At 43.1% G+C, this 27,551-nt stretch overlaps 1 protein-coding gene across 1 annotated transcript; it reads left to right on the top strand.

Annotated features, from left to right (window-relative positions):
• Nucleotides 1–9,452: 9,452 nt before the first annotated feature.
• Nucleotides 9,453–25,936, top strand: LOC118369247 (synapse differentiation-inducing gene protein 1-like). The gene is made up of 4 exons (XM_035753704.2): nucleotides 9,453–9,969; nucleotides 11,887–12,382; nucleotides 23,747–23,884; nucleotides 24,735–25,936. Exons 2-4 carry the CDS (start codon nucleotides 11,951–11,953, stop codon nucleotides 24,894–24,896), a joined length of 732 nt encoding a protein of 243 aa, XP_035609597.1. The 5' UTR covers nucleotides 9,453–9,969; nucleotides 11,887–11,950; the 3' UTR covers nucleotides 24,897–25,936.
• The last annotated feature ends 1,615 nt before the right edge of the window (nucleotides 25,937–27,551 follow it).

Here is a 27,551-nt window from a genome sequence, read left to right as displayed (position 1 = left end):
GGGTCAATTTGATGCATATGAGGCCATCGATTTTCAAAAAAGCCTCAGCAAATAAACAGGTCCTGTTTAGTGGTTGGCTGGGAGACGGAGCTGGTATTGACCCAGTTGATGGTCATGTGACAGGAAGCATGTTTTTTGCTGTGAACAATTATGGAGGGAATGGAGCATCTCCATGGAAACTGGGTAAACCTTCGATGGCCCGTTTTAGGTTTCTGGGACTAATGGATCGTATCATGGGGCATGGAGAATGAGCAATATTGAGTAGTTGGTGAACCTTAATTGTTGAACCCCTCTTTATTAGTCACAGCACAATCTACAGTGGCAGTCTTGATCTAAAACAGCTGGTCAAGTAATGGCACTCTCTGCATCTCCTCCTGCAGGAGAGAGAGCAGTATTCTCCAGTATAAGGCAACAGAGTAGAAGACACGGTGGAGGAACAGGAGGCAGCTAAGCATATTGATCAATAAAGGAGACAAAAACAGACAAATGAAATGTTTCCACAATTGACTTTGCATTAGCTTCATAAATGTAAAGTTATTTGAAACTGTTTTCAAGTCAAAGCTGCTGATAAGAGTAAAGAATCTCAGGGCCAGGCCTGGAGCCACATCTGCAGAATTCACAAATGCATTAGACTGCCAAAAATAAACTGCAATCACTTTAAAGGCTCTTTATTAAGTGCTAAAACTGCAAGAGACTGGGGTACTATCTAACTAAACCTACAGCAAAGACTGAGCACTTTCCCTTTCAGCTGAAAAGGCTGTTTTCTCGTGGTTTACAACTTCACAGAAACCTATGGTGACTAAATTAAATTTCAGCAACTGTTGTGTGTGAAAAACCCAGCGGCGTTGCAGTTCTTTGTCTTGCCCATTCACCCTCTGAATGACACACATACACAATACAAGGCTTCAAAATCCTTCTTTAACCTGCCTCCTCCCCTTCATATACACTGATTGAAGTGAATTTAACAAGTGACATCAATAAGGGATCATAGCTGGATTTACCTGGCCAGTCTATGTCATGGAAAGAGCAGGTGTTCTTTATGTTTTGTATACTCAGTGTATAGTATAGTAGGAAGATGGCACCAGGTCACTCTGCTCCCGTCACATTAACACACAGTTTTACCAATCTCTACTCCCAGAGTCGAAAAATATTATCTTGAACATTTAGGAACTTGATCACCAAAAAGCCCTCTCTTTAATTTGTTTTTACTAGTAGCATAGCTTAACTACCAGCAGTGCTTAGACTCTGAAAAACATGATGTGTCTTGGACTCAGTTCCCAGGAGAGTGAGTGGGTTACACGGTGTCTGAACAATATGCCCTAGACCCAGCACCAAGGTGGACAGGGACTGATGCAGACCCCACAGGCAGAGAGAGAGGAATGTGGTGGGCAGGTAGGCAGGTGAACACAGTGACAGCAGAGAACCAGATAGTTGACATGATTCAAACAGACAGGGTGATGAGTCACCCTTGCAGAGAGTTTCTCTATGTGCCTGATCCAGAGCCCCCCCCCAAACGCTTACTTATTTATGACCCATCCCAGCTATTCTACGGCCACCAGTAATCCTTTCTGACGACAAGCCAGCCTTTTCAATGTACCTGGGCTCTTGTGCAACAATCTGATTAGAGAAAGCCATAACCCATTGGACCTCAAATAATACTCTACACTAAATTCAGCTTTCCCTAATCTTAAATGAATTCTATACAAGCTAACTGTGACCCTCTTTCAAAAGGTCAACCTTTTATACTAAAAATGTTTTCCAGTGCAATAAGTTTAGTCCATTGTCCAGTGTGTGACAAATATATTTTGAGAGCCATCTCACACAGAATTACGCATGACAATATGTTGCATCCATAAGTAATGTCTGCAAGCTTTTATATATGCAAGCTGGACCCATGACATATCAGGAATAGCAGCTCTGACAAGGCTGAGCACCTTCAATTCCCCATTTTATTGAGGCTGATGAGTATGTGTGTGAATAAAACCAAGATCCAGGTGGCAGCGAAGGGGACATAGTTTGTCCAGTCTGTCTGTCTGACTCACCAGACCCAGTCAGGAGAATACACACTGTGGAAATATTCTATCAGGATTTAGTTTGGATCACCCATTAGTTAAACCTGGACTGAGAGAGTGCACAGCCCTGTCAAACACCTGGCTTTAGTTGCTTTCATTAACATATTCACATACCCCAATAAGTGTTTTATTAGATGGAATAAAATGCTATAGTTACAAGTCAGATAGATAGATAGATTAATGATAATTAGTTCATGATTAATGATGAAGTGACAACATTTGACCTGAATTGGTGTTATTGTTATTCATATTTCCCAAGAGGTTTCCAGTTTGCTGGCATATTTCATTTACCATTTAGTCATTTAGGTTTATCCAGTGCATTGACTGGCAGCCAGCATCTAAATCTTGTTGGGGGGGGGAGCTTACTGGTATTCCTTGAGTTGGAGGTGGTGATTGATTTATCATGCTGACTGGGCTGAGCGGGAACTGTACTTCCTCAGTGGTAGGGAGGCGAGCAGGCCAGAGGTGGATGAACGCAGTGCCCTTGTTTGGGTGTAGGGCCTGATCAGAGCCTGGAGGTACTGAGGTGCCGTTCCCCCACAGCTGTGGCGAGCACCATGGTCTTGTAGCGGATGCGAGCTGATCCATAGGCCCTACAATTTTCATGCCGAAAAGCTCAGCCGTCTAAATAAAGCACCATGGTCTTGTAGCGGATGCGAGCTTCAACTGGAAGCCAGTGGAGAGAGCGGAGGAGCGGGGTGACGTGAGAGAACTTCTCACTGGCACACCTTTAATTAAACTATTCAACTCTCACTACAGAGGATATAATTAATATGTGGCCATCCTATTCTCCAGGGCAGGACTTATACTGTACAACGGCATTATTACATTCACTGGACTAATAATTCCGCAAAGTCCATAAAAACCTAAATGAAGAGTGTTTCCTCGATGAACTCAGATTAGTTTCAGGCTGAGGATTTATTCCTTGATGCATACTTAGCGGTTTTTAGTCTGGACTCATCTTTCAATATGGATGTGCTTCGGGTACTGTATGAGAGGAGCTAGTGAACAGTCCTCCTCTCTGAAATCCAGGATAACAAACTTCAACATTCCTCCTCGCATCTGAGTGCTTTCAACTTGCAGGACACTTAATAGATTTGTGTGGGGGATAATTATATTGCCAAAGGCCTCTGCTTCTCTGCACCCCATACATTATATCCCGTTTATACAACAGGTGGGTCTAATCCTGGATGCTGATTTGTTAAAACCACATTCCAGCCGGTGTCTATTCCATAAGTTACTTCCGGCTAAATCTATGCCGTTAAAATGCCTATTTACTCTGTTCCATCTCACTGCGCAATCCACTGTCTCATCAGCCCAGCCTGGCAATTTATAAACTTGAACTCCACTAAAAAAAGCATCTATACATTATCTTCCATTTCTTTTAGACTAGCATTTGGTTTCAACAGTTGACATTTGTATAAACCTTGCTGTCTGTCTCTCCTACATTTACAACATTGTTTCAATATTTAAATTCAATCTCCAGCTGTCTCATAGTATTGAACGTGTTGGGAGTCAGGATGAGACAGACAGGCTTACAGCTTTTCTCAGCCAGTCGAAATCATGAATCAGCTGCCATAATTTTGATGGATATATACATAGAAATGTCAACAGAAAACAGGTCAAACTAAACAAAATGCAGCTAGTTTACGGTCTTTCCAGCTTCAGTTTGAAGTCATTGGGTTAGCTGTGAACAACAGTGTCCTGAGAGAGCACATTTTCTATGCTAGGTGAAATTGCATCATTAGCTCATTGTTATGAAAGTATCCAAATAAATGTCACTAGATAACAGCTTAAACAAATGCAAATGCAGCTACTTTTCTGTTATTCTGGCAGCACTGTTTGACGTGACTGTAAGTTAGCCGTAGTTGGCTAGCTAGCAAGCAAGGGATAAGAACGTTGCCAGCCAGTATGGCAGTGGAACATTCAGAAAGAACGACTATCCATAGATACAGAACAAAAAGACTTAACAACTTGGTCGCATCTCTGGCAACCGAACCGATAGAACAAATGACCAACTGGCTTGGGTAGTGACCTCAGATTTGTGTCGAGACTATAACTCGTGCAGGGATGGAATAGTATGAATAAATTAATAATAAAAATAGGAAAATATGTCAATCATTATTTGAATATGTTGGTAACCCGTTGCATAAAAGTGAAGCCGGTGTTTGGAGGATATATTGGATATATTAACCTCCAAACAACGGCTTCTCGAGCATTATCACTTAAAAGTGCTTTTCAAGTGCTTGCCTGGGCCCACATCCAAAGCTACCTTAAATGCTTCATTTCATTTTCAGAGAAGACCTTGAAGAGTGTGCAACTTTCAGACGCTAAATTAAATTGCTTCACATAAATGTGGGCATTCTTTGACTTGTACATTCATATTATGACAGCTGGAGAGTCACACTCATTTCCCTGCAATGTTCATAAGGCCCCTAATCCATATATCTAAATGCTTCATATAGCAGCTCCATCACAGACAGGTTGGCTTTACTATCACACCATAACAAGTTAGAAAAGGTTTATCCTTCATTTAGAAATGCATCCAAATAAGAAACAGGGAGGAGTTTTATGTTGATGATAAACAAACCAATTGTATGTTAGTGAGGAGTTTGTCAGCTCCGACGGCCAAAAAAGATTTCTTGCTCAATTACAAAAATTGCCACTGTCTGCGAGAGGAAGATTAAGTCTTTGGCCATAAAACAGCTAGATGTGTTATTTATTGGACAACCCATGATCCTTACTGATTCATCACCTCCTCTAATAACCATCTGCCCACTACCTCTACTGCTCATGTCTGGACAGAAAACAAAGAACACTTCCTGGTCCTCTATCTGAGGATGCACTTGGCCATGACATAATCTACACCAGAAAGTGTTTTTTAGGGGGCGTGATTATATTTGTGCCTCCAGTTCTGGAAGGAGAGATCTCATTTGTTCCTGTCAAAAAACGCCTTCTCATTTGTCAAACGTCTGCGGACTTGCAGCAGGGGCAGCTGGGGCATGAGTGTGATCACCACCTCCTCTCATGGCTGACTGACCTCTACTCCTGTGGATGAAATTCTCAGACGTTCTGATGTTCACAGTGAGCAGCAGAAGAAAAATATTTGAAGATGAGTTGAGGGTGTTTCTAGACTAGATGATGCAGTAGCAGATGTATTGTACCACTAATAAGCTATAAGCTAATATTGAGTATTTAGCAGAGGAATCAGCCCTCCCAATTGACGCTTCGCTAAGCCCCCCTTGGTTACTGTTCAATCCTTGGACAACATTTTCCTGGGAAGCCAAATTCCCTCTTCTAACCATTGGTGAAATCCTCTCACTATGATCTAAAACTGTGTTTTTAATACTCAATTAATTTAAACACAGACTAGCCCTTGCTAATCAGGAAACTATTCATGGGAACCTGTTAAAATAATGTTTGTAGTGTGGCTAGCCACTGAAAGGCTCTGATCATTGTCAGCATGCAGTCAAAGCTACAACCAGTTTTGGAGCAAACTAGTACCCTCAAATCATATCCTGATGTCGACAGCAGATAGAAGTTGCATTAATAACATGGCTAACTTAGCTACCTAACAGACATTTTGAGAAAACAAGTTAAATTAAATGGCTAGCTAGCTTGCATTAGCAACATTTGGTGGTCAATGAGACTGAGAGCTGGCTAACCAGCTGTAGCAAAAGTATCATTTCGGATTCTAAAAATACCATCTCTGCATTCTGTGAATCACATTCACAAGTACCCCTGGTGCACTGTTCAATTATTTAGCTATTTAAACAATTACTTTTTTGAAGAAATGTATTTTCCCACTGTGCTCACTGCTTTCATGTGTTTCAAAGTTACAAATGGAATGCTACGATTGGTTGCCCAAAATTCTGGGACGGGACTTAAAACCCAAATCTTGATTCCTGCCTTTAAACAGAACCTAGCAGCAGCTTTTCACTATTGTGGATTGTTTTATCCATCCCTGGGGTGGGTTCAGTGGTCAGAGGTGGTGTTGGTGTGCTTTGTCAGAGTGCTTAATCAGAGGAAATAATGCCTAGAATGATCCTTGGGGAAAGCAGCTTAAACGCCTTCTTTCTTGACAAAAGCAAGAACAGATCAAATTAAGTGGTTTCATACTTCCTCTGCAAAGAGGATTAAGCCGACTAATACCCCAAAGTGTTTAAATGATTAAAGCTGGTTAATGGGCATTAGGGAGGCCGTCCAGCCCAGGGTTTCAGTGTTGGCTGGTAAATCAAAGAGAGGTGTTCAAAAGCCTCAGTGAGAGAGGTGTAACACTATTAAACAAACACTACTTACTGTAGGTCCTAAGCCTCCCAACTTCAATGAAATATTCTTTACTTTTCTATGAAAGAAATGTGTAAAGCATGTAGGGCCTACACTAAAGGACTGTTCCACTGAAACTCCCTTTTTCTACCTTGAAGACTATGAAATAGAATAGGACCATAAACCTATGGTTGACAAATATTGTATCAGCCATTTGGTGACAGAGGACCTAAATATAGACTAGGCAATAGAACGGAGGCCATGGTAAACACTATACATATTCACAAATAAGACAGTGTCCAGCTATACCCAGATGGCAAAGATTGGACTAGTCAACAGTACATTATGGATAAGTGGATGAATGGACCAATATTGCCATGTGTGTTCAGTGTGTTTCAAAGTGTTACTGCAATGGGCTTTCTATTGTGAACTGATTAAATCGATCGAGAGAGAGAAAGAGAGCCTGTTCCCTCTGCCTCTGAGCTATAATATACTTTTTTCCAAAAGCATTTGTGTCCATCATAGGTAGACATGTCCGGTTCTACCCCATCGCCTCGCTCATCTAAACACAAGGTGACTCTGTGACAGACGCAGCTCATCAGACAGCTCATGAGGCCACATGCTTCTAAACGCAGCCTCATGTTTCCCTCATAAAGTCCCCTTCAGCAGGTTAATGCTTCACCCAATGCATCTGACAGAGGAGAGGCAGACATAGAGACACTGCACACAACAAAAAATGTGTCTGTTTTTCTATGGAAAATAAACTACTAAAGAGAGACTAAAGCCTTGACCTGGAAACAACCACGAGCTCCTACCTCCCCAGCCAATTTATGAGGTGGCTGGGGAGGTCTCTTTTATTGGCAGACTCAACAGCCTTGGTTTCTCAAATGACTGCCTCGCTTGTTTCACCAACTACTTCTCAGACAAAGTTCAGTGTGTCAAATCGGAGGGTCTGTTGTCCGGACCTCCGGCAGTCTCTATGGGGGTGCCACAGGGTTCAGTTCTCGGGCCGACTCTTTTCTCTGTATACAGAGCTCTTGCTGCTGGTGATTCTCTGATCCACCTCTACGCAGACGACACCATTCTGTATACTTCTGGCCCTTCTTTGGACACTATGTTAACTAACCTCCAGATGAGCTTCAATGCCATACAACTCTCATTCCATGGCCTCCAACTGCTCTTAAATGCAAGTAAAACTAAATGCCTGCTCTTCAACCGATTGCTGCCCGCACCTGCCTGCCCGTCCAGCATCACTACTCTGGATGGTTCTGACTTAGAATATGTGGACAATTACAAATACCTAAGTGTCTGGTTAGACTGTAAACTCTCCTTACAGACTCACATTAAGCATCTTCAATCCAAAATTAAATCTAGAATCAGCTTCCTATTTCGCAACAAAGCATCCTTCACTCATGCTGCCAAACATACCCTCGTAAAACTGACTATCCTACCGATCCTTGACTTTGGCGATGTCATTTATAAAATAGCCTCCAACACTCTACTCAGAAAATTGGATGGAGTCTATCACAGTGCCATCTGTTTTGTCACCAAAGCCCCATATACTACCCACTACATCGACCTGTATGCTCTCGTTGGCTGGCCCTCGCTTCATATTCGTCGCCTAACCCACTGGCCCCAGGTCATCTATAAATCTTTGCTAGGTAAAGCCCCGCCTTATCTCAGCTCACTGGTCACCATAGCAGCACCCACCCATAGCACGCGCTCCAGCAGGTATATTTCACTGGTCACTCCCAAAGCCAATTCCTCCTTTGACCACCTTACCTTCCAGTTCTCTGCTGCTAATGACTGGAACGAATTGCAAAAATCACTAAAGCTGGAGACTCATATCTCCCTCACCAACTTTAAGCATCAGCTGTCAGAGCAGCTCACAGATCACTGCACCTGTACATAGCCCATCTGTAAATAGCCCATCCAACTACCTCATCCCCATATTGTTATTTAATTTTGCTCCTTTGCACCCCGGTATCTCCACTTGCACATTCATCTTCTGCATATCTATCACTCCAGTGTTTAATTACTAAATTGTAATTACTTTGCCACTACGGCCTATTTATTGCCTTACCTTCCTAATCTTACCTCATATGGACACACTGTATATAGATTTTTTTCCTATTGTGTTATTGACTGTACGTTTGTTTATTCCATGTGTAATTCTGTGTTGTTGTTTGTGTCGCACTGCTTGCTTTATCTCGGCCAGGTCGCAGTTGTAAATGAGAACTTGTTCTCAACTGGCCAACCTGGTTAAATGAAGGAGAAATTAAAAATTAAAAAATGAAGGTCTAAAAGAAACCCATCAATATGTTGAAAGCTCCACCTTGGCTTCTGTGTGGGGCCAATTATTACATGTCTGTGTCTAGTAACTTGAATGTTGTGTGATGACATTCAGAATTGTATTTACTGGCACTAAACAACTGTTGCTGCTGATGTGGTTGGATTTAGCTATTTGCATCCTATAAATGGTTAAGTCATTGCCTAATAGATTCTCCTGGTGACATGTCAAAAGTATCAAAGCTTAATTCCAGTGTGTGGAATTTGTCACGTCACTATTTTGCTGTGCTTGCATTAAAATCGCATCTATATTAATGTTATGTAAACACTATTTACAATGATAAATTGAAGGCATGAAATCTTAAGCAGCTTAGGAGGGCATTAAGGTCAACCAAACTGGCAGACTTATAATAAATTCATGAGCTTCTTCTGAAATATTAACCAAATGTAAATGCAAGGATATTAACAATGTTAATTCGTTTCTGATGTGATGCGGCACCTGAATAGTAGGGTTGATTTATTCTAGGTTTGATCATGTCCTCGAGCTCAGACTCAGACATAGACCATTTTGAATAGTAGCTCATGAAAGTCACAGTAATAAAAACAGAGACAATTGAAAAGACTCCACAAATTCTATAATGAAAATGGTCAATAATAATGTCACGTCGTTGTTAAGAACTAAAAAGGGTATAGGGACGTTATACACAGAAGTAAAATGAGTACCCATCCTACAAACGTCATGCTCACCAGACCAGGGATAGGAACATGGAAGGCTGTGTCAGTCTGTAGGACATCAAGATCTATCTTCTTCAAGAGGAGTGTATGTCCATACGATGACGCTAGACCCCGACGGCATAGTCATCCGCACCTCGCCGTGTAACATAGATGAGCGGTGGTGATTCTACCATCAAGCACGCTCTGTAGACTAGGCTACAACCGACTTTGTGTCGCAAAGTGGATGGAAGACATATCTTCGATGTACTTTATATGAGCTATAGCTATTACTGATAGTCATTTAGAGAGTGATTGAGGAAGTGAACCCAAGCGGTGAGTGTGCGTAAAATATCCACCTTCTCTCCAGACTGGGTTCAATACGCAGCGGTCTGTCTTCTCAGCTAGCGGCACACAACATAGAGCGGGCCGTCAGTTCATGTTTCAACAGAGAGCGAAAGTGACCTGCAAATTGGTCCTCGTTTTGTTTTATCAATTTTTCAAATTTTATGATGTGAACTTATATGAGGTACAGGGGTATGATTGTGAGCCCAATTCGCTTTCCATCGACTCTTGGACAACTGTAAAGGGAATGCTATTGAGGCAGTCTGTGGCAGGATCTTATACAAAGGTAAGATCGATGGACTCAATTGATTACCTTGAATTGTTTTGATTTGCATCGCATACTGTCATGTATTTTCACTTTGTATGTCATTGATTGTTCATCTAAGTTTCCCTATAATTCATGATTTGTAAATGTAATATCTTGAGATTCTGATGAAACATTAAGTGTAAATGCCATTAGATATAAATAATGAATGTAAAATGTATAGAGACAGACTGCCATTGATATATATGTGGAATAGGAATGTGACATTTCCGAATTGGCCATTCAATTAGCCATAGTTGTATTCCAAAATGGACTAAGCACTGTAAAATATTGTTAGAAGTGATTTATCATTTCAGATAGTTGTCACCTCTCAAAAATGTATTATATCATATTAATCAGAGAGAGAGCAAGAGAGAGACAGAGACAGAGAGAGAACAGCTCATGAGCCCTCCTCATACACACACCAAACTGTGCTCTCTAGCCACAGACTCATACAAACATAAGTGCATGTCACTGTCTGTCTGATAAATTATTAGTGGAGATGAAATGTGCTTTTTGTTGTGTAATGTACTGTGAAATGGAATTTCCTCTATTCTGAAAAGCAGCAAAGATGCATCCTCAAAGGCATATGAGAATCACTTTGTAATTCCATTTAAATATCCTCTGGAGATACTTATATAAAGGGAATTCAAATCCTAATTGATACTTTGCTTTGATGTGTAGAGGAGAAAGCACTTGTCTGCTGTGGGAATCTTCCCAAATGGACATGATTTTTCATAGAGTTAAAGGTCCACGCTGAATTAACAAGTATTGCTACAGCCCTTAGATAAGCTTCTTACTGTACATATTCTGTGATATTGCTCCTGGGTGAATCCCCAAAAACATATTCCTAGAAGGAAGGATAAACTATTACTCAGAATTCCGTCCCACTATGCCTTCTTCCACACATAAACCTCTACATGACGACTAATCTGACATAGCCACCTTAATGCCATCATTCCATAGTAGACCTATAGAATGCTATGACTACGCTATAGGAATGCAGGATATAGGCAACTCACTGGGTTTTTCCATTGCATGCCATGCGAGACAGAAAATATCCCATCACGTACCAGGATTAAGCTGATAGGTTCTCCTTTCATCAGAACCTCAGTGAGTAGGCTTGGGTGGAAAGATTAAGAAGGTCTTTTCATAAACTTCCTCTGGGACTGACCTGGTCCGCTTCCATTGGCTACGAGTTTTATTTATTTATTTATTTATTTATTTATTTATTTATTTATTCCCTGTCTGATATTGATAGAGGGAATTGTGGTGAGTTTTGCCAGCTCTTCAGAGCATGTGAATCATACTGCTTAAAACCACAAACTAGCTCACAGGAAAACATGTTACCCTGGTGACACGCTCCCCTGATGGTGTTATTGTCATTATTGAAATAGCCTCTTGAGAATACACTTACCGTAGCTTGAAAATACCTTTGCTATTTGCTTTTGGTGCTTTGTTTTGCTTGATTTCATAGAGCTAAAGTGACTACAGTCAACATCACTGGAGCTTATTCATGACCTATGAGAGGCTTTCCCCCTCTTCTAGAGCAAGGTACTCCAACGATGCAGTGATGAGGGTAGCTCAGCACTCTGATCAGTATGCATTGCAAAATCCTTAAACATTTGTCTTCATCTTACTTGGTTGGAGGGAGCTTGGAAAATGATGAATGACTTTCTACCACCGTTTTTATATGAATTTAGGGACATGAAATGTGCAACAGTGACAGATGGTGATTTGGTGGTTTAGGTGTGGGTGAATGCCATTAGTTTAATACCGTGTGAAGAATATAGCAGATTCTATTGTCATTGCATTGGCAAGAGTTTCATACAAATTAATGTCATTACATATCATACCTCATCCCACTTTCCGTAACTCTACCTGTCTTTTCCCTTCCAGCTCGTTATCAGTGTTTGCGGTCTATCCACTCTGATCTCCCTGAAGTCCCTCTCTGTCTCCCACCATGGAGAGTCTGAGTGAGCTGCAGAACCCTCTTCTAGATAAGACCAGCAGTAGACACGTGGTCCACAACGACTACCAGGCGTACCAGAGTGACTACCCCAACCACCAGTACCAGGAGAACATCATTGGTTACTTTGTCACAGGCAGCAACGGCAAGACTCAGGCCCAGCAGTTCCTGGATGCTACCTCTCTGCACTTAGCAGTGGAGGCCTTCTATAGGCCCAACTTTATCCTGTATAAGGACAATGTCAGCCTCCAGAGCAAGGACTCTAAGAGTGAGAGCTCCGAGACCACGTTCACAGAGAACAAGGACAGTGTGTTGGGAGTGGAGGGAGCCCCCATAGAGGACCCTCAGGACAAACTAATGGGAGAGAAGGATGTGACGATCCAAACTGTGTCCTATGAGGTGGAGGAGGAAGGACACGAGTATGAGGTGAGAGATCACACAGAGGGCAACTATAAATGACCAACTACAACTTTGAATTTGGGATGTGTTGATGCTCATACAGGCTAAACAATGAGCATTGTTCAAATCAAAAGGTTATTTTTTATTAGTAGAGAGCAGTTGGACATAAATTAATAGGACGATTAAAATAAAAAGGTTACATGTACCTCAAATTGTGTGGATTGTAATAGTGAGTTGCAGAAATCAATCCCAGAATAATGGGTCACGGCACTCAATGCTTTTCATGATAACTATTTCATTTCCAACAAATCTCCCTACCTCTTTCTAATAGGCTGCTAAAGCAGCCAGCATGATTCATGTCTATTTATTCAACCTAACTGTCTGTTCACTAAATGACCAATTTGGTGTCAAATACAGGGGTAATTGTACTGTTTTTCTCTTCCATAATTGTTGGCAAATCTCCCTGTTCATCTTTGATCATATCACTCCAGTCCTTTTGTTGTTAGGACAAAACTGTGACTAAGCACCTCAAACTAAAACGGTGACAGTGGGATAGCAACTTCTTTTGAAAAGTGGAACAATCTCATTTCATGCAGCGAGGGTTGTAAAATACCCATTGTCGTGAGTTGGCAGCGGGAGGAGTGCATAGATCCCTAACTGGACTTACGATCAGTCCAGCTCCTGTCACTAGGAGCTCAGCAGATGGATAGATTCACAGCAGAGACGGCCATTAATGCCACAGCTAATGCAGTGCTTTGAGAGTATTAGAGACTGGGCTGAAGCATGGCCCGACACAAAATGGCCAGCAGATCAATTATTCCAGGTAGATTCAAATAACAAATTAATCTGATTAACACCCAGGAGATGAAAGTTGGGCTTCCAGTTGGAACTTGAGAGCTGGTTCTCTTGGTTAACCCTCTGTCAAGCATTTGTGTGAGTGTGTGTGAGTGCGCGTGTGTGTCGGTAGATCATTTCACCCTTGGATGTAGTTCCAAGAATTGGAGATGAAGTGGGTGTGCCAGCCAGGTGTGTGTTGATGTGATACAGCTCTCTACAGCTGGAGATCAAAGCTCTGTAGAAGGCTTTTAAAGTGAACATGCTCTCAACACACTTAGACAAGAGGGAAAACGCTGGACGATAATTCTTACTCGTCAAAGTCAGTATCTGCTGTTAGTTCTTCTATACATGTTGTGTTTATCATAAGTTATGGAATTTCTCTTGGACAGATCTACAAGAAAACGAGCAGCTTTAGTTCAGGTGTTTGTGTTTTTCCTCACTGGCTTTTGGGACAAATCACGATTTCGCAGGTGTTAGCATCTTTCGAATTTCAGAAGGGGATGGGACATTCAGTCCGTAACTGCACAGAGAGAGGGTGCAGTTCCACCCCCGTTCCAGTTCCGCTCCTTGCTCTAGCATCTCTTCTCTTAACACGTATGGACCCGAAACTTAATCGCTCAGCTGACCAATTACTTGAGACATTAGTTCTGTGTTAACCAAGATAAAAGATTATGTTGAAAACCCTGCATCTGTATGCTGAATTCCAAGATGGCGTAGCAGTAAGTCGTCCTGTCGTGTCATGTCCCTTGTGTATATCGTTTCTTTTTCGTTTTTTACATATTTTTCTTCGCATATCTCTTTAAAAACCTTTTGCTAAACCTAAGCTTCCAAATATTCTCCTGCAACCCGCCTCACCCAATGTAGCTATTTTTCCTAAAGTATTTATATTTACTTCGGAACCGGAACCCCTCAACTGAAGCTAGCCAGCTAACCACCAGCTATGCTAGCGGTCTTCAGCTAACCGGTCATCAGCGAACCTTCAGCCCGGAAAGCCCTTGCCAGTTCGAACAACGCGACTCTAACCAGAGCATAACGGACCTATTTATTATTCATACCCGGATTCCCACCGCAAACTGAACATTTTTTCAGCTGGATCTTCACAACTAGCTAGCTAGCGTTTCCACTCACTTAGCTTGAAGCTAGCCCGACCAGAGCACCTGTAGCATACTCCTGGGCTACAATACCCGGGCCCACGACCGGTCTATCGATGTCACCGCATGAAGAGGAATAAACAGACTCACCCCATCGCGACGTCCCCCAAAGGCTAACTCTCTAGCCCTCGCTATCTCCCTGCTTGCTAATTCGGCCTGCTAACTGCTAGCTTGTCTAGCTCTGGTCCGCTAACTGCTACCTTGTCTAGCCCGGGCCTACAAACTGTTAGCTTGTTAGCACAGGCCTGCTAACCGTCTGAATCGCCGCGTCCCAAACACTCACTAGACCCATATTTACTCTCTATCTCTTTTTGATTTTTAATTTGTTTATACCTTCCGGAAACCTGCCTCACCCAATGTGATACGGAATCGCTATTATTTTTAATTTTTTAGAACACACTCAAGAACCTCCAGACGCTAACCAGCTAACTAGCTACAAGCTATTTAGTCATTGTTAGTTTTTTTTAACCTGGATAACACTCGCCAGTCCAGCTTCCCTGCCCATCCACCGCTGCCCCCTGGACACTGATCTCTTGGCTACATAGCTGATGCACGCTGGACTGTCCATTAATCACGGTACTCCATTCTGCTTGTTTGTTTTATCTGTCGGCCCTGTTGCCTAGTCAACGCCATTTTACCTGCTGTTTGTTGTGCTAGCTGATTAGCTGTTGTTGTCTCACCTACTGTTTTAGCTAGCTTTCCCAATTCAACACCTGTGATTACTGTATGCCTCGCTGTATGTCTCTCTCAAATGTCAATATGCCTTGTATACTGTTGTTCAGGTTAGTTATCATTGTTTTAGTTCACAATGGAGCCCCTAGTTCCACTCTTCATACCCCTGTTTCCTCCTTTGTCCCACCTCCCACACATGCGGTGACCTCACCCATTACAACCAGCATGTCCAGAGATACAACCTCTCTCATCATCACCCAGTGCCTGGGCTTACCTCCGCTGTACCCGCACCCCACCATACCCCTGTCTGCGCATTATGCCCTGAATATACTCTACCATGCCCAGAAACCTGCTCCTCTTATTCTCTGTCCCCAACGCTCTAGGCGACCAGTTTTGATAGCCTTTAGCCGCACCCTCATACTACTCCTTCTCTGTTCCGCGGGTGATGTGGAGGTAAACCCAGGCCCTGCATGTCCCCAGGCACCCTCATTTGTTGACTTCTGTGATCGAAAAAGCCTTGGTTTCATGCATGTCAACATCAGAAGCCTCCTCCCTAAGTTTGTTTTACTCACTGCTTTAGCACACTCTGCTAACCCTGATGTCCTTGCCGTGTCTGAATCCTGGCTCAGGAAGGCCACCAAAAATTCAGAGATTTCCATACCCAACTATAACATCTTCCATCAAGATAGAACTGCCAAAGGGGGAGGAGTTGCAGTCTACTGCAGAGATAGCTTGCAAAGTAATGTCATACTTTCCAGGTCCATACCCAAACAGTTCGAACTACTAATTTTGAAAATTACTCTCTCCAGAAATAAGTCTCTCACTGTTGCCGCCTGCTACCGACCCCCCTCAGCTCCCAGCTGTGCCCTGGACACCATTTGTGAATTGATCGCCCCCCCATCTAGCTTCAGAGTTTGTTCTGTTAGGTGACCTAAACTGGGATATGCTTAACACCCCGGCAGTCCTATAATCTAAGCTAGATGCCCTCAATCTCACACAAATCATCAAGGAACCCACCAGGTACAACCCTAACTCTGTAAACAAGGGCACCCTCATAGACGTCATCCTGACCAACTGGCCCTCCAAATACACCTCCGCTGTCTTCAACCAGGATCTCAGCGATCACTGCCTCATTGCCTGTATCCGCCACGGAGCCGCAGTCAAACGACCACCCCTCATCACTGTCAAACGCTCCCTAAAACACTTCTGTGAGCAGGCCTTTCTAATCGACCTGGCCCGGGTATCCTGGAAGGACATTGACCTCATCCCGTCAGTTGAGGATGCCTGGTCATTCTTTAAAAGTAACTTCCTCACCATTTCAGATAAGCATGCTCCGTTCAAAAAATGCAGAAGTAAGAACAGATACAGCCCTTGGTTCACTCCAGACCTGACTGCCCTCGACCAGCACAAAAACATCCTGTGGCAGACTGCAATAGCATCGAATAGTCCCCGTGATATGCAACTGTTCAGGGAAGTCAGGAACCAATACACGCAGTCAGTCAGGAAAGCTAAGGCCAGCTTCTTCAGGCAGAAGTTTGCATCCTGTAGCTCCAACTCCAAAAAGTTTTGGGACACTGTGAAGTCCATGGAGAACAAGAGCACCTCCTCCCAGCTGCCCACTGTACTGAGGCTAGGTAACACGGTCACCACCGATAAATCCATGATTATCGAAAACTTCAACAAGCATTTCTCAACGGCTGGCCATGCCTTCCGCCTGGCTACTCCAACCTCGGCCAACAGCTCCGCCCCCCCCCCCCCAGCTCCTCGCCCAAGCCTCTCCAGGTTCTCCTTTACCCAAATCCATATAGCAGATGTTCTGAAAGAGCTGCAAAACCTGGACCCGTACAAATCAGCTGGGCTTGACAATCTGGACCCTCTATTTCTGAAACTATCCGCCGCCATTGTCGCAACCCCATTACCAGCCTTTTCAACCTCTCTTTCATATCGTCTGAGATCCCCAAGGATTGGAAAGCTGCCGCAGTCATCCCCCTCTTCAAAGGGGGAGACACCCTGGACCCAAACTGTTACAGACCTATATCCATCCTGCCCTGCCTATCTAAGGTCTTCGAAAGCCAAGTGAACAAACAGGTCACTCACCATCTCGAATCCCACCGTACCTTCTCTGCTGTGCAATCTGGTTTCCGAGCCGGTCACGGGTGCACCTCAGCCACACTCAAGGTACTAAACGATATCATAACCGCCATCGATAAAAGACAGTACTGTGCAGCCGTCTTCATCGACCTTGCCAAGGCTTTCGACTCTGTCAATCACCATATTCTTATCGGCAGACTCAGTAGCCTCGGTTTTTCGGATGACTGCCTTGCCTGGTTCACCAATTACTTTGCAGACAGAGTTCAGTGTGTCAAATCGGAGGGCATGCTGTCCGGTCCTCTGGCAGTCTCTATGGGGGTGCCACAGGGTTCAATTCTCGGGCCGACTCTTTTCTCTGTATATATCAATGATGTTGCTCTTGCTGCGGGCGATTCCCTGATCCACCTCTACGCAGACGACACCATTCTATATACTTTCGGCCCGTCATTGGACACTGTGCTATCTAACCTCCAAACAAGCTTCAATGCCATACAACACTCCTTCCGTGGCCTCCAACTGCTCTTAAACGCTAGTAAAACCAAATGCATGCTTTTCAACCGATCGCTGCCTGCACCCGCATGCCCGACTAGCATCATCACCCTGGATGGTTCCGACCTTGAATATGTGGACATCTATAAGTACCTAGGTGTCTGGCTAGACTGCAAACTCTCCTTCCAGACTCATATCAAACATCTCCAATCGAAAATCACATCAAGAGTTGGCTTTCTATTCCGCAACAAAGCCTCCTTCACTCACGCCGCCAAGCTTACCCTAGTAAAACTGACTATCCTACCGATCCTCGACTTCGGCGATGTCATCTACAAAATGGCTTCCAACACTCTACTCAGCAAACTGGATGCAGTCTATCACAGTGCCATCCGTTTGGTCACTAAAGCACCCTATACCACCCACCACTGCGACTTGTATGCTCTAGTCGGCTGGCCCTCGCTACATATTTGTCGCTAGACCCACTGGCTCCAGGTCATCTACAAGTCCATGCTAGGTAAAGCTCCGCCTTATCTCAGTTCACTGGTCACGATGGCAACACCCATCCGTAGCACGCACTCCAGCAGGTGTATCTCACTGATCATCCCTAAAGCCAACACTTCATTTGGCCGCCTTTCGTTCCAGTACTCTGCTGCCTGTGACTGGAACGAACTGCAAAAATCGCTGAAGCTGGAGACTTTTATCTCCCTCACCAACTTCAAACATCAGCTATCTGAGCAGCTAACCGATCGCTGCAGCTGTACATAGTCTATTGGTAAATAGCCCACCCATTTTCACCTACCTCATCCCCATACTGTTTTTATTTATTTACTTTTCTGCTCTTTTGCACACCAATATCTCTACCTGTACATGACCATCTGATCATTTATCACTCCAGTGTTAATCTGCAAAATTGTAATTATTCGCCTACCTCCTCATGCCATTTGCACACATTGTATATAGACTCCCCCTTTTTTTCTACTGTGTTATTGACTTGTTAATTGTTTACTCCATGTGTAACTCTGTGTTGTCTGCTCACACTGCTATGCTTTATCTTGGCCAGGTCGCAGTTGCAAATGAGAACTTGTTCTCAACTAGCCTACCTGGTTAAATAAGGGTGAAATAAAAAATAAAAAACATGGTTCTCAGTAGGCATATGATGGCCTTAACTGTTCCGCACAATAACACATGACTGGACCATGTCCTCAATGACACCCATCTAAATTCTTTACTCAGTAATTATTTTTGTTTTGCTGAGCTCTGTGCAATGTTTAATATCCATAATTGTAGATGAAAAGCAAGTTTTTCCAAAATGCCAACAGTTTTGTCCCTCTGCCAGCGTTTCCCACCAGATGTGATGGGGAATCAGGATACTGCTGGTGTGTAAGGGGTAAAACAAGACTCAGGCCTGGGTGTGGGTGAATATGCCATTCCCTAGTGACTGGAGCCATGGCTGTCTGTGTGACCTGTGGGTGTGCCCAGTGTCCCCTGCCGTCATTAACGAGCCCTCTGGGAGTGCAGTCTGAGGATAATTAACAGACCAGTGCAGTGGAGGAGTCTCATCAATTACACTGGCCTCAAAATGCCTGCCGCTACTGGCTGACTGGCTAACTCTCAGATTGGCTTTAGTGTAATGCACCACTGTCTGTTCATATTCCCATACCAAGTCTAGCAATCTATCCACAGCGACATGGGCATTCATTAGAAATGTGGTTGGATGTAGAGAATCTCACCTGGTGCTACAGGTCTCCACCAGGAATTATTTCACAAGTCCATTGTGGGCCAAAATCTCTTGGCCATTGGTCATGCATGTGGGTCTCCGTGTGCAACTTCATACAAAATTGACATAGCTTCTGTAGCTATATAATCGTATGGATGTAAAGTATTATGTAATACATTTTAGATCCTCTGTCACTTTGTTCTCTCTACATGCACAGTACTTGTGCCGCTTAATGCACAATGCAAGGGCACATCAATATGTTTATCACTCTCTCTAACATGTTTGCCAATGGGTGAGAAGGTGATATGAGGGTTTTGCCGCTATGTCCACTTTGTCTACATGCTGTATTATAATTGGCTGGAGAGCTTTGACAGACACTCCCTCTGCCCGCCTCTCCGCCTCTCCTCTCGTCCTCTTTAAATTGGCTCATTTATTTTCGGCCATGAACATCCATTTCCATTTCCTCTCTTCCCTCAGTCGCCCAGGTTTGTTTGATCCCTGCGAGTAACAAGACTAACAAATGAATCCTGTCCTGATGGAGGGCCATTCATTTAATCAAACAGCAGCTCCCTCTCTGGGAGAACTGCAAAGGTGAGGCTTTCTCTTCTTAAAGGTCATCCCAGAGATGTGGCTCTCAACTTTTGTCCCCGTACCAGAGTGCCCACAGCAGCGTCAGACTTTTCCATTCATTAGTCCCTCAGCAACCCAGGGGCCTCTGAGGAGGATCAAGGTACAGCACCACACAAGCCCTCAGAACATTCACAGCCTCTCAAGCAAACAGATGAGAGTTGATGGCACCTTAATTGTGGAGGACAGGCTTTTATTTTTATTTTTTATTTATTTTACCTTTATTTTACTAGGCAAGAAGTTAAGAACAAATTCTTACTTTCAATGACGACCTAGGAGCAGTACAACACATTTGTACCTTGTCAGCTCAGGGATTTGAACTTGCAACCTTTCGGTTACTAGTCCAACCCTCTAACCACTAGGCTACCCTGTCTTGTGGTAATGGTTGGAGCAGAATAGTATCAAATACATGGTTTCTATGTGTTTGATGCCATTCCATTTGCTCCATTCCAGCCATTATATATATTTTTTATTTTATTTATTTAACTCGGCAAGTGAGTTAATAACAAATTCTTATTTATAATGACAGCCTACCGGGGCAGGACGACAGATTTGTACCTTGTCAGCTCAGGAATTCGAGCTAGCAACATTTTTGTTACTGGCCCAATGCTCTAACCATTAGGCTACCTGCCACCCCATGATGAGCCATCCTCCCCTCAGCAGCTTCCTGTGGTGGAGGTGCACATGAAGGATGGGGGAGGGGTCTTTCTCGTTCTGTAGAGGCAATTTAGCACATACATTACACTGTCTTCTTCCCGTTTCCGCTGTCACCTGGTGATGATGAAACAGTCCGTTAATCCAGCGGTATCTGTCAGGTCGCTTATGGGTGTTGACAGAAATACAAATCCTCTCTGCCTGGCTGAGCCCATCATGTCCTACATGTAAGCAGAACAAGGGCAGATATGCCTGGGGGTGTTTGTCATCAACTATCACACTGTTCACAGTATGTCACAGTGTATCACATTATGTCTGCAGTGCAAAGTGACTTGCCTGACAAGTTCAGGTCCATGGAACAATGTTGTAGAATCTGACCCTATAATCTTGCAGATTTTTGTGTTAGAAACAGCTTTGAGGTACACATACTGATTTAAAAATGCATTCATATGTGTAAGTAGATAATCTAGCATGAGTAGCTCATCGACAATTAACTATTGGCGGGAGAATGGGGAGGGCCCTGGCGATGGTGAGGCCCCTGGTGAAGCCAGGAAAATAACCTCTCCCTCAACGTCAACAAAATGAAGGACCTGATCATGGACTTCATGAAACAGCAGAGGGAACACACCCCTATCTACATCGACGGTCCACCCACACAGACAGTGTGGTGAGAAGGCGCAACAGTGCCTCTTCAACCTCAGGATGCTAAAGAAATTTGGCTTGGCACCTAAAACCCTCACACACTTTTACAGATGCACAATTGAGAGCATCCTGTCGGGCTGTATCACTACCCAATACAGCAACTGCACCACCCACAACCGCAGGGCTCTCCGGAGGGTGGTGCAGTCTGGAAAACGCATCACCAAAAGCACACTGCCTGCCCTCTTGGACACCTACAGCACCCGATGTCACAGGAAGGCAAAAAGTTAATTAAGGACATCAACCATACGAGCCATGGCCTGTTCATTCCACTATCATCCAGAAGGTGAGGTCAGTGTGGGTACATCAAAGCTGGGACCAAGAGACTGAGAAACAGCTTCTATCTCAAGGCCATCAGACTGTTAAATAACCATCATTAGCCGGCTACCACCCCGTTACTCAACCTTGCACCTAGAGGCTGCTGTTGTATGTACATAGACATGGAATCACTGGTCACTTTAATAATGGAACACAAGTCACTATAATAATGTGTACATACTGCTTTACTCATCTCATATGTATATACAGTATTCTATTATACTGTATTTTAGTCCGAGCTCATCCTAATATGTATATACAGTGCCTTGCGAAAGTATTCGGCCCCCTTGAACTTTGCAACCTTTTGCCACATTTCAGGCTTCAAACATAAAGATATAAAACTGTATTTTTTTGTGAAGAATCAAAAACAAGTGGGACACAATCATGAAGTGGAACGACATTTATTGGATATTTCAAACTTTTTTAACAAATCAAAAACTGAAAAATTGGGCGTGCAAAATTATTCAGCCCCTTTACTTTCAGTGCAGCAAACTCTCTCCAGAAGTTCAGTGAGGATCTCTGAATGATCCAATGTTGACCTAAATGACTAATGATGATAAATACAATCCACCTGTGTGTAATCAAGTCTCCGTATAAATGCACCTGCACTGTGATAGTCTCAGAGCTCCGTTAAAAGCGCAGAGAGCATCATGAAGAACAAGGAACACACCAGGCAGGTCCGAGATACTGTTGTGAAGAAGTTATAAGCTGGATTTGGATACAAAAAGATTTCCCAAGCTTTAAACATCCCAAGGAGCACTGTGCAAGCGATAATATTGAAATGGAAGGAGTATCAGACCACTGCAAATCTACCAAGACCTGGCCGTCCCTTTAAACTTTCAGCTCATACAAGGAGAAGACTGATCCGAGATGCAGCCAAGAGGCCCATGATCACTCTGGATGAACTGCAGAGTTCTACAGCTGAGGTGAGAGACTCTGTCCATAGGACAACAATCAGTCGTATATTGCACAAATCTGGCCTTTATGGAAGAGTGGCAAGAAGAAAGCCATTTCTTAAAGATATCCATAAAAAGTGTTGTTTAAAGTTTGCCACAAGCCACCTGGGAGACACACCAAACATGTGGAAGAAGGTGCCCTGGTCAGATGAAACCAAAATTGAACTTTTTGGCAACAATGCAAAACGTTATGTTTGGCGTAAAAGCAACACAGCTCATCACCCTGAACACACCATCCCCACTGTCAAACATGGTGGTGGCAGCATCATGGTTTGGGCCTGCTTTTCTTCAGCAGGGACAGGGAAGATGGTTAAAATTGATGGGAAGATGGATGGAGCCAAATACAGGACCATTCTGGAGGAAAACCTGATGGAGTCTGCAAAAGACCTGAGACTGGGACGGAGATTTGTCTTCCAAAAAGACAATGATCCAAAACATAAAGCAAAATCTACAATGGAATGGTTAAAAAATAAACCTATCCAGGTGTTAGAATGGCCAAGTCAAAGTCCAGGCCTGAATCCAATCGAGAATCTGTGGAAAGAACTGAAAACTGCTGTTCACAAATGCTCTCCATCCAACCTCACTGAGCTCGAGCTGTTTTGCAAGGAGGAATGGGAGAAAAATTCAGTCTCTCGATGTGCAAAACGGATAGAGACATACCCCAAGCGACTTACAGATGTAATCGCAGCAAAAGGTGGCGCTACAAAGTATTAACTTAAGGGGGCTGAATAATTTTGCATGCACAATTTTTCAGTTTTTGATTTGTTAAAAAAGTTTGAAATATCCAATAAATGTCGTTCCACTTCATGATTGTGTCCCACTTGTTGTTGATTCTTCACAAAAAATACAGTTTTATATCTTTATGTTTGAAGCCTGAAATGTGGCAAAAGGTCGCAAAGTTCAAGGGGGCCGAATACTTTCGCAAGGCACTGTATCTTAATTCCATTCATTTACTTTTAGATTTGTGTGTATTGTTGTGAATTGTTAGATACTACTGCACTGTTGGAGCTAGGAACACAAGCATTACGCTACACCCGCAATAACATCTGCTAAATACATGTATGTGACCAATCAAATTTGATTTGATTTGGCGTCACCATAATGTAGTTGTTCAGACGTACACCAAAATTGACTATCCTAACTGACTGGCTCTTTCCTGTGCCCTTCCCTCCCGCGCCAGAGTGACAGCTCCAGTGACAGTGAGAGTGAGGACAACTTCATCATGCTACCCCCCAGGGACCACCTGGGCCTGGCCATCTTCTCCATGCTCTGCTGCTTTTGGCCCCTAGGGATCGCAGCCTTTTACTTTTCCCAGAGGGTGAGTCCAGGACCAGTACACTTTTACACCTACTACCCTGTTATTAATGCTAATTACCCCCAGAACACTCTGCAAGTTCAGTAGGCACAAGTGCTCTCTCAAGTGTAACGCAGCTCATTTTCTACATCCATCGGCCCATACCAATTATTACAGACCATTTACTGCGTAAACTGTATAGGTACCCGCCCCTATTTACTCTTGTGATCACAAGCAACCATACAGCAGAGAGCAAAGGAAACTGAGTACAGCTCAAACTAAAGGATGATTGTGCCGCTACATATACAGTATATTTTATTTTCAATTATGGTCACATTTAGTCAATCAAATACCTCAACAATAAATGTTATTTTATGTTAGCAATACATTTCCCAAGGGAGTATCTAGGTGATAATATTTACATGTATTTTTCAGTAGATAATGAATAGACAGGATAGCTGCTGCCCCCAGGACTGTCTCACCATTATTGTGATTATACTGAACCCCAGGTCTATCTATAAATAGCAGCACTTTAGTGAGCAGGTTCTGAATGCAGCAGGTCCCCTCCCTGCCCCCTAATCCAACTACAATTTATCTCAGTGGTTCGCAACATCTCTCAAACTAATTGCAAAGACAATTACATTGTAAAATGACCCAAATAAATGTGTCAAAATGACAAATGGGTTATGTGAGGGTCCTTTCGGAGGGATACAAAAACATCCAAACACCACATTAGTCACATTCAAAATGGTAGTGACATAATTGCCATAGCAACTAATGTCTTGTTTTCTCGCTCTACAGTAAATGTACACCTACTCACATTTTTCTCAGTCATATTTAATCATGACTCATTTCTCTATTTTTTGTCTCTCAGACTAGCAAGGCCATTGCTAAGGGAGACTTCTCCAGGGCAAGCAGTAGCTCCAGAAGAGCCCTGTTCCTTGCTGTTCTCTCCATCACCATCGGGGCAGGGATGTACGTGGGGGTGGTGGTGGCCCTCGTAGCCTACCTGTCCACGTCTGGAGGACATGTATAGCAGCAGAACCACGGCCACAGGGGAGTGCTTAGGAAGCTGTCTCTTCTATGGCAACCCTGAAGCACCATCCCCTATAGATGTGGCTCTGTCTAGATGTTTGGGTTGAGGAGCAGCAGAGAGGATAGAGGAGGAGAGGAAGGGACAGAGTCAGTGTTTTGAAATGTTTACCCTGACCAAACAATGTAAACCACAGACGTATCCATCTGGATTACACCCTTGTGTCTATTTCCCAGCCTCTTCTCTCTAGGTTTATCAGCCTGATAATGATGTTCAAGGTTCACAAAGTAATGAGGAAAACATCAATGGAAAGATGACTGTTCTGCTCCTAGTAAAATTAAAGTGATGATACTAATTCTAGAGCTAACCTCCTCCACTGGTCTTCATCATTATCATGGAGGCCCCCATCCATCATTTTTGCAGTTCTTTAAATACTTCATGTGCAAATGATGTTTTTGTTCTTATTGATTTCCATGCCACAGGGAGTCATAATGAGCCAGTCATTGTGTCTGAAATGCTACATCAAGAAGGCTTACTTTACTGATTATTCATCAAACTGCTCGCCAGTCCAGGTTCTGGGAAATTAATCTGCCATCATCAGTCAATCGACTCTCAACACAGAAACCTATCGGAGAATGTAGATAAAACTGGTGAGCAGTGATCAAGAGGAAAATGTGTTTATTGTGCACTGTATCTCCTGTCAGAATAAATACATTTGGCGTGAATAATTTTCCTGTTGCCTGTCTTTCTCACTTATTCATTGTTTCCTTGAGGAGTGTGGAGAGGGGCATTTCTGACCGTATAATAGAGGGATGTCAGAATGCATTGTTGGCCACTGTGAGTTATATTGACAATTTGCTCGCCTCCTGGCTTCTCCCCTCACTGGCACTGCTTCTCTGTTCTCTGTGTTTGGCATCACTCATGGTCTCGCCTTGAGGTGACTTTAACTGCCAGCAAGCTGAAAGCTCAGGAACAAAACATACATTTTGGAGTCAGGATGGCAGAACAAAACGAGTGCAGTCTTTTATTCACCTCGAGACTGTAGAGCCATCAAGCCCATCTCTCCCTCCCTCCCCCTCCCTCCCCCTTCTTTGTCTGGCATCTCATCAGCACCACTCAAAGCCAGCAGAATGACTCAAATACACAGGGAGACGTTTGCCGTGACTTGACTTTGAACATTAATCTGAAGTTATTTATCTAATTACTAACTATGTTTAATTGTTACCCAATTAAATGAATCATGTAACAATTAACTCATTAGGATCTGGGGCACCACGAAAGAGGTTCTTTAAAGAGTTACCATTTCCTGAATGAAACTCTAAAGTTCTTTACCTATTACATCTATTAATCATAACCTTGTATCATATCATCATTCTGAACAGTCGTAACGTCCTGCATCTGCAAAAAAACTCAGCCTTATGATTCAGTACTACACAAATTGGTTTAATAATTTATTTACTAGATAATTAAATGGTAACACAAGATAAACATACAGACTTAATACATTAGAAACAGATCCCTAGCGGACTGACAACAATATGGCTGTTTGTTACAAAAGACATGGAGAGGGCGAAAGAGAGAGGGGGACAGAGATAGTTAACATAGTTACATTTAAAAACTACTCTCAATTACACTACTCCTATACTTGGAGTAAGAAATATGGATGTATTTATGTAGAAATTCCTTGGTTTGCCGCGGTTTATGCCTTTTCATGGTGAGCTTGTTAAGCTCTTGATTTACAACAGGGTGTGAGGTGTTAACCACCCCCCTCCCCGCGGATGAGAGGGCATCTGGTTGAAGTTATGTTGCAAAGCTGATCAGACCTATTTGAATCCTCACAGGACAGTCATGTCACGTTCTTAACCCTAACACCAATGTCCTTGAGTTCCCTCTGTGTTTTTGAATAACAACATGAACCATAGGAAATTACATAATCTTTGAACTCAAGGATAAATAGAAATGACGTGTGCATACAGTATACCTTTTATTCAAGGTTGGAAGTAGATACAGATCTGGTATATGGTTAAGGGGAGGGAAGGTTGCCGGTATTACAGTGACCTCATCTGTTCCCTTTTCAGCTCCCCTCCCGTTTCAGTATTTTAGGCCTCTAATGGATGGAATGGTCCAGTGGGGAGGATGGGGGCGAAAGAGCTCATCAATGAAAGCTGTATAGGGTAGTGAAGTGTGTGAGAATGAGTGAGTGCAGCATGTGTTCCCTGTGTCTGTTCAATAGGGAGGAAAGTTCACCCACGCTTTCAGCATCCGCAGCTGAGCTCATACCACCCGAAGCAAACTGGAGTCATATTAGTCATCCACCACCCTGGGAATAAAACTTTGTAAATTACTGCCGGATCTATCTGAACTGTGGGAAATCATTTATGTATTTTGTCAATTCCTTTGTTTTGAGGAGAATAAATATGTAGAATATAACTCATATTTATTCAAAAATCATAGATTTGTCTGTATTTGTATTCACTTTGTTTTGCATATTTAGTCTAAAACATGTCAAGCCAAGGCATTGTGAAGTTGTTTGATTCAGACAGAATCCTATCATTGCTGCTTAACTGTTTGATTGCATGAAAATGAGTGTGTAACATCCAAAGACCTTTCGTTTCCCTCTAGAAAATGACAGGGAGGAAATTGAATGGGGCATATCCA

This window comes from Oncorhynchus keta, chromosome 35 (assembly GCF_023373465.1).
Source record: "Oncorhynchus keta strain PuntledgeMale-10-30-2019 chromosome 35, Oket_V2, whole genome shotgun sequence".
Lineage (NCBI taxonomy): Eukaryota > Metazoa > Chordata > Actinopteri > Salmoniformes > Salmonidae > Oncorhynchus > Oncorhynchus keta.
The sequence above is the reverse complement of the archived record's forward strand: the minus strand, read 5'-3'. Positions and strand labels throughout refer to the sequence as shown.

Bases quoted from the DNA above. Each gene is read 5' to 3' on its own strand.
- LOC118369247 (XM_035753704.2), top strand. From the start codon at position 11,951: ATGGAGAGTCTGAGTGAGCTGCAGAACCCTCTTCTAGATAAGACCAGC. The intron at 12,383-23,746 runs GTGAGAGATCAC...CTCCCGCGCCAG, and splicing joins AGGAAGGACACGAGTATGAG to AGTGACAGCTCCAGTGACAG. The intron at 23,885-24,734 runs GTGAGTCCAGGA...TTTGTCTCTCAG, and splicing joins CCTTTTACTTTTCCCAGAGG to ACTAGCAAGGCCATTGCTAA.